This window comes from Balaenoptera musculus, chromosome 3 (assembly GCF_009873245.2).
Source record: "Balaenoptera musculus isolate JJ_BM4_2016_0621 chromosome 3, mBalMus1.pri.v3, whole genome shotgun sequence".
Classification (NCBI taxonomy): Eukaryota; Metazoa; Chordata; class Mammalia; order Artiodactyla; family Balaenopteridae; genus Balaenoptera; species Balaenoptera musculus.
In genome coordinates this window covers 8683276-8691603 of record NC_045787.1, presented here as the reverse complement: position 1 = coordinate 8691603, position 8328 = coordinate 8683276, and the positions used below count along the sequence as shown (strand labels likewise).

Sequence of the window (8328 nt, the reverse complement as noted above, 5' to 3'; positions counted from 1 at the left end):
GGGTGATGGGGCAGAGGGTGTGAACTTGTGAAAAGTTCTGTTCTGATTGCTTCTATCTTCTAAGTGAAATAGGAATAAAAATCATCAGCCAAAAGTCAGGAAGGTGGAGAAGGTGGCACTTTGAGGAAGAGAAGGTGTGAAACGGTCAGTTAAAGACAATGTATGGACATATTACTTTTTAAAATTGAGGTGTAATTAACATTCAGTAAATTGCACAAATTTAAACTGTACAGTTTGGTAAACCCTGACACTTCAAACCAGAGCTCCATCAAGATAGTGAACACATCCATCACACACATGCGTCCTCCCCGCCCCGTCTCTTCACATGCCTGTGAAATCCCCCCACGTCCCTCCTTGCCAACCCCTACCCGCACTGATATGCTTTCTAGATTGCTGTAGGTTACTTTGTATTTTCTAGGATTCTATATAAATGAAAAGCACACAGTACACTTTCAGTTTACTTCCACTCAGCATCATTTTGAGATTTGTCCAAGCTGTATATACGGATAGTGAATTGCTTTCTGTTGCTGAGCAGTATCTCATTATATGGATAATCATTTATCCATTCATCAGTTGACGGGCACGAGGATTGTTTCCAGCTTTGGGTTAGTACAAATAAAGCTACTATGAACAAGCACGTGTTTAAGTCTTCATACGGACTTACACGTTTTCTTTCGGTAAAGAACTAGGAGTGGTAAGTAAACAGATTTTAACCTTTTAAGAACTGCCCAGCTGTTTCCCAAAGTAGTTGTACCATTTTACATTCCCTCCAGCGGGGTATGCGAGTTCCAGTTCCTCCACATCCTCACCACCACGTGCTATGGTATTTTTAGTTTTAGCCATTCTAATGGGTATGAACGGGTATCTCATTGTGGTTTTAATTTGCATTTTACTTATGGCTAATTCTGTTGACCATCTTCTCATGTAATTTGCCATATATATATATATATATATATATATATATATATATATATATCCTCTTCAGTGAAGTATGTTAAATATTTTGCCCATTTTTAAAATGGGCAAATAGGTTTTCTCACTACTGAGTTTAGAGACTTTTTAATTCCGAATGCATTTTATCAGAAATGTTTTGTAAATATTTTCTGCAACTCCATGGCTTGTCTTTTTTGCTCTCTAAACATTGTATTTCAAAGAGCAGACGGTCTCAATTTTGATAAAGCCCAATTCATCAAAATTTTCTTCTATGGATTGTGCTTTTGGGGTTATAACCCAAGGTTGAGTATTTTCCCCTTTTTCTTCTTCTAGAAGTTAGTTTGCGGTTTTAACATTTAGGACTGTAATCCATGAGTTAATTTTTACAACTGTTGAGATATGGATCAGTTTTTAATCTTGTATCTGGAGGTCCAATTACTCCAGCACTATTTGACTTTTGCACCTTTGTCAAAAAGCAGCCATCTATATATGTGTAGGTCTATTTCTGGACTCTCTATTCTGCTCCATCACACCTTTGGATTTGTGCAGCTAGCAGAAGGGACTGCTCCATTTAAGCAAAGAAAGGAGTGAATGAGTGGGGTTCTTGGGTATGAAGCTTCTCGTCCTAGAGAAAAGTTACTGAACAAACATGGAGGAGCAGAAAGACATGGCACTGTTATGTATGTAAAGGAAGAAATTTCAAAAAGATGATTTGACAACGTAAAGTGGGTTACTGCTGTTGACATACGGACAGTTGTAGTGCCGTGTGGGACTGAGCAGAAGTAGACTGCAAGAGGGTGAAAGAGGAACCGTGGTGTGGGTGTGTGGGAGGGGCGCCTGGATACACAGAACAGGACTTGAGCACCACCAGGTCATCAGAGACTCGCCCAAAGTGGGTCCTTTCTCTGTGTTCCTTGTGGCATTTTACTCATACCTACAGTGGAAGCTTTTGCTCATTTTTCTGTTCTTTTCCATTCCACCTGGGCTCCCTGAAGGCAAACCCCCATACCTCATTCTACTACAGTACCAAGTACAGTGCTGGAAACAAAAGAGACACCAAAAAAAAAATGAGGGTGGGGCTGGGGGGAAATCACCTCCTCAGACCCTCATTTCACTCGTGATGTTGGCTCTGTTCCCAACAAGAGTGGCTGCAAACTGCACGGTGGGAGGAGGGAATTCATGGCCACTTTCTGAGATTCACCGTACAATTTCCTTTGCTATAAAGTTCAACTTCACAGGTTACACATGCCCTATGGATCAAATAGCATTTCACCTACCACCACTGCATTTGAAATAATTAAAAATGCACTTGATTTTTTAAAAAATCACAGAAAAAGCTTTGAACCTATAAACAAAAATTAGAAACAAAAGGATCTCTTCACAAAGGGCACTTTAAAAACCTCAAGCAATCCTTTCCTTCTTCTCTGATACATATGATCAGTATGTGAAGTGGACTTTTACTCTATCCAAATCTCCATCTAAAAGACAACCTGGTGAAACTTTATGCTCAGATCTTGCAGTGGAGGCGCAGAGCTGGGTGGCATACTGCCTGTGGCACAAGAAGGGCTTCGCTCTTCCCAGTGAGGATGGGCTATAACCACAATGGAGGGAGAGAGGGGGAAGGTGCGTCTTCTGCAACTATACTTTCAAGTTCCTACTTAGAATGGAAGGGCTATAATCATATGTAACTTGAGTTTTTTCTTCCATAATTATTATACTTTTAACAATCTGGATTATCTGCCTATGCCAACTAATAATGCACATTTCATAATTCTGAAGCAATCTTGCAACAAAGCAAAAATAAACAAACCAAAAAAACTAGGCTACAACTAACGTTTTTATTCAATTTTTCTCTCAACTCAGAAGGCAACAAACAACCACATAAAAAAGGGAGCACTTTAGAATATATACACATAAAGTTGGTCTGGGGATATAAGGTGTTTAATAGAAAACTAACATCCCAACTAAGTAAATGTTCTATTTATTGAGCTTCTACAACAGTCATTTCTAGGCCTTATGGTCATTACATTTTCATTTAAGGTACTATATTAATTTCATGACTACAAAATGAGGCACTCATACAAAATAGATGGGAATGAAAACAGATGTATCCTGTCTTATCTTTATGTTGTATTAAATGCCAAAGATATTGTTGGGGATTACCTGAAAGAAGCCCTTACTCGTGATGGCTGTTTTATTGATTAAAAAAATGACACAGGGCAGTAATGGACTGAAAGGAAAACATCTGATTGAGGGGCATGTTAATTAAGTAGATACAAGGAAGTCAGAGCATCTCCACAAGTGAGGCTTCCAGTAATACCTTTGTGGTAGGACATTTGTTTTCTTCTTGATGGCAACTGATAGGTAACCTTCTAAAGGAGTATTTTAAACATCATCATTTAATTTTACAATATAAAAAACTTATCACAGTAAGTAGAGAGCTTAAAATACTCAATCCTGAAAATGAAGAGTAAGCAGCTCACTTGCAACATTTAAAAAAGTGCTAGTGTTCTTATACTGGTGCAACATTCTTCAGAGTGAGTGAGTGGGTGAGTGTGTGTGTGTGTGTGTGTGTTTCCAAACGCAATACAATGTAGAAATGTCCAGTGCTTCACTGTTTTGTCTTAAAAGTCATCAATTCAACCTAAATTCAAGAATTACACTTTAGTAGTAGCATTTTGCCAATACAGAAAGGACATATCATCTAAGATAAATCATTTGAGAAAAAGTTCTTCTCTATTACTTGAATAAGGGAAAGAAAAAACACAAGACAAGAATCCACAGTAATAACAGTTATATTAAATGTTGAAATAAAAATTACTTTTCATTTACATCTGGAATTGAGATGTCCAATCTCCACTGTTTCTCCAGAGAACAGGAAAAAAAATCACCTAAAAACATGGAGCTTCTTTAAGGCTAGCTATACACAAACTTCACATTGGCATTTTTCTTGTTTTCATCTCAACTATTAGTACTTAATAGTTTAAAAATCAAACAGAATTTGCTAATAATGAACAACTGCATACTTCATACTATGACCATTTGATAACTGGTCATGTAAAACTAACCCCAAATGTTGATTTGTCTTCAATTTATAAATAGTAAAAATAAAGCAAAAAGGTCTTCTTTCCTAATTACCTTCCTTGAAGACAGTCTTAGCCCAATGTAAAATGAAGCAAAACTACACTATTATTTTTTTTTAATTCTACATGAAGGGCAGCAATAGTAGCACTTGCTGAACTAGAAGTTTTAAATATTTATAAGACTGTTGGTTAATAATAAAATCTTGACGCTACCCAAGTAAATAGTATGCCAGCAAATGCTTTCCTTATGAAAGTATTCACCTTATTGAAAAAAACAGGACAAAGCACAACTGAAAAACCAGGGGAAATCCTTAAGTAAGACAAGATAAAGTTATCTGCCAGTGAAATGGAGGGCAATTTTTTGGCCATTCATATATATATATATATATATACATATATATATACACACACACACACACATATGTATATTATATGTTGTTTTTTGTTTTGTTTTTTTTACAAAATATCTGATAAGGTTCACTTAAAATTTTGTAGAGTAACAATTTTTAATCTTTTGTGATATCTGCCTAGATCTCTTTCTGGTAACAGATAAATGTGTTCCAGTAATTTTATATCAAGATCTACAAATTCTCTGAAAAATTAAAAAAGAAACTTAAATTAACACGATCAAGTTATATGCCCAATTTCATAATATTTTTCTCCCAAAGAGAACAATTGATATAGACATACACCATGACAGGTGGCATTATGTTTAAAATGCTAATTTTTACAGTAGGACTAAATTTCTAAGTAAAGGTAGGGCTAGCAAAGACCTTACTTCAAATATGAGAAAGGGCTACTACAAAGTGCCAAAAACTGTAACACTGAATCCTATGTCGAGCTTTTTTTTTTTGATACTGATGTTTTAAAGTACTTACTTACCACTTCAGGAAAAATTGTTGAAATATAAAACAACCAGAACGTGTTGCTTTTGATTTTGGTAACTTATGTTTGGCTGACTCTCATATTTTAAAAATCCTCAGATTTAAGCCTATGGGTTTTAATACTATATGGAAATTCTTTTATGGTTTCTTAAGATCTATGCTGTCCATTTTCTCTGAGAACTAAGTTATCATTCAAAAACAAACACTACCCTTACAATATACCATCACCATTAAACACTTGGATCACGTGCCCAACCATTCTATTTCTCTAAACTTCTAACTTGAAGCTTTGGTTATAAAAGAAAACCAAGTTTCTAAGTGTTCTGCTTTCTGAGATTTTACAGCATGTTTCCAATGAAATACATTCTGTACTCCTATGTTAAAAGGCCAGCTCAGCCAGCTTCCTTCTGGTGAAATAAAATCAAGTTGGTTTTATTTATAGTTTTATTCTGTAAACAAAAAGCTTTGGAAACTCTGGAGAAATGCACTGCCCCTAATCCTCACGCAATGATGCACTAACCAGCAGGACCAGGGGTTCTAACCTGTCTTCTCTAATGCTGTCAATCTAAGACCACAAACCCCATCTACATTTGACAAACATTTCAGTATGTCCTTATTCCAGGAAGATGCAGTATCACTGGTGATGTTATTCTCTAAGATTTATGATCTTGCATGACTTTTGGCCACTGCTGACGAAAAGACAGCTGTGTGTGGGAAAAGGGGGCTGGAGGAAAAATCTTCTTTTGGACTTTTTCTTTTCTCTAAGTATAGACATGCCCCTAACAAGCACAAAAACCCAACTCCCAATGCTGATCACTAGGAATATTAAATTATCAAAATTAAAAATAATTTCGTCACCTAGCACAAGATACTATACAATATTACAAACACAGACACATGAAAAAAAATCAAGCAGTAGAAAATGTACAACAGCTTTGGTGTTATACAAAATAACTTCCAAAAACGATTGACAGTGAAGCACAAGTTCATGTTTTCTTACAACAGACACTCCACTGTTGATTTCTACTTGTTTCCTTTTACGTTCTTGGTAAGGTCTGAACAGCCAAGACAGAATGTACAGTTCACTTAATAAGAACTGCTAGGAACACCAGGACATTGCATTCCAAAAGACGTCATTAAAAAGTCTTGCCTCTGCACTATGGCTCTGTGGCACATTTCTTGTCAGGATCACAGCAGGTCCAAAATAAAGTGACAACTAGATTTAATAAATTAATATACATTTTGTTTGAAGATGTACAATGCACATTCTGTTTAATCCAAGGTTTCAGGGTATCCAGGAGCTTCTATTTACACATACACAGACCTCAGACAGCAATGGTGTCAGAAGATGCAGGAAGGGCAGCAGAGCCTCGCACTGCTGCTTGCTGAATGCTGAAAACCCAAGTCAAACACCCTTAACTTAAAAACAACGCTGAGAGATCACTGGGGAAAATCTCCAAAGAGAGAAGTCCACAAAAAAGGACACGTAAAGGCAGGGGAAGGTCAAGGTAGTTGAGACAACCACTTTATTCTTGGGACGACTGTGGAGGCGGTGGCGATGTGCCTTGTTTGCCAGATTTCCGTTCATAGTTCACGAGGCGTTGGCCCACAAGGTACCTAGGTTGTTAAAAACAGGGTGGTTACTCTCTTATGTGATCTTACTTACTAAAACATTCTTCCTTAGAGCAGCCAGTGATACATTTTTAAAAATGTAAATCAGATCACTTCACTCCCACTTAAAACCCTTCAATAGTTAGGTAGGTAGAACGGGAGTCTAGAATGAATACCGGCAAACAGCACAAAAGCAGGCATCTCATAGCAAAGGTATGGGTTTACGGGAAGACATGAGAGCAGCACAGGTCAGAAGGCCTCAGATGCTGTGCAGTGGAGTACAGGCTCTGGTCCGCAGGTGAGGGGCCCTCATAAACTGACTGTTGGAGGCCAGAGGTAGGTAAGGTAGAGTAAACTTATTCAGGGGATTTATCTGTTATGGATCATATTTTACAAATCAGGTAAGTGGACAGATCTGAAGAAATGGACTGGAAATATGATAATCAGAAAGCTGGGTAGGGAGGAGAGTAAAACCTGAAAAGCTCTAGTTCTAAAGAAAAGGAGAAATCAAAGGACAAAGATTTCAAGGAGGTCAAAGGGAGATGGCACAGAAATGATTGTATGCAAGTGACTGACAGAAGGTAGGAGGTTATGGTCCAAGAAAGAGTATTAAGTGTTCCTAACCTATGAGAGGTGATGGTAAAGGGAGCAGGACTGCAGAAACGGAGACAGACGTGCCTGTGGATGGGACGACAGGGCGGGAGGTCCTCCACCAGAACATGGCGTCCCCGTGACGCCAGCAGGAGCTGGGGGAGCAGCAGTGCTGGGCCGCGCTGACCGTGGGGGAAGGGCCCAGAGGCTGACCCGGGGGAACAGTGGGCGACAACGCTGCCAGCAACAAGCTGCGGGGGGCGGGGGCGGTGTGGGTGACGGTTTCAAGCGGGCACGGGGACCCACTTGGGGCAGCAGTGCAGACCAAGACATGCCCAGCAGGACTTTACACATCTGAGTAAGAGGAGGAGAGGCCAGCATGTGACAGGGCTGCCAGGGAGCTGGGGTCTCTGAGGCCCAGTTTGCTCTTCAATAAAATGAGAACAACAGTCCTATGATCGCTGTAAGAAACAGAAAGCAGGCAAAAGCCTCGGTAACAAAGGCCTGGCATGTGTGGAGGGCTCCGGGTGGCAACTTTTATTTTTCACCGTGATTTCCTCCACCCTAACTTCCATCTCTCACTTTTCTGTCGACATACAGGTCTCATGAGGTACTCTGGCAGTTTATGCCAAGTAGCTTAACATTTCACTTCTTAAAACATTCCACTAACCCTACTGCTTCTTCATCACGAGCTCTCAGTTTCATCCCTTGTCTTTCTGTCTTCCTGATTCTCTTCCTGAAGTTAATCATTCCTTATCCCACTGTCCCCCAACCAACCGGTGTTTTTTCAACTTGTGAGGATTCTGTAAACGCTTTGAACAATGACAACTGAGCAATATCTGACATGATAGTACACATGGCACTACCTGACACACACGTAATCACAAACCACATCAAGATATCAAACACAGAGAGAAAAGCAAGGTAAACTTGCCCCAGACCGAAAAGTAACTCAGGGGCAGAAAAACGAGACTCTGAACCCATAGCCAGTTCTAGTACACCAGCAGCCTCTCGTGCCCCCAGCGCACACACACACACGCACACTCGGCACCTCCTTGGGATCAAGCCCCATGGCAGATATGCTGTGGATGTATAACGGTGAACAAGACATGCCCTCTGTCGAGCCCGAGTTCAAGGGTTTTCTGCACGAAGCAACAGTGGGGAAAGACAATAGCGTGCACTGGGCTGCAGGCAGCTCCCGAGGGTGTGTCTCTTTTGCGCTGTTG

At 39.5% G+C, this 8328-nt stretch overlaps 1 protein-coding gene across 1 annotated transcript in view; it reads right to left on the bottom strand.

Moving 5' to 3' along the window:
• Window positions 1-2898: 2898 nt before the first annotated feature.
• MARCHF6 (membrane associated ring-CH-type finger 6) overlaps window positions 2899-8328 on the bottom strand; it is a 75689-nt gene continuing 70259 nt past the window's right edge. The window contains exon 26 of the mRNA XM_036846439.1: window positions 2899-6517. Coding sequence (XP_036702334.1) covers window positions 6427-6517 — 91 coding nt within the window. The 3' untranslated portion in view covers window positions 2899-6426. The remainder of the gene's footprint in view (window positions 6518-8328) is intronic.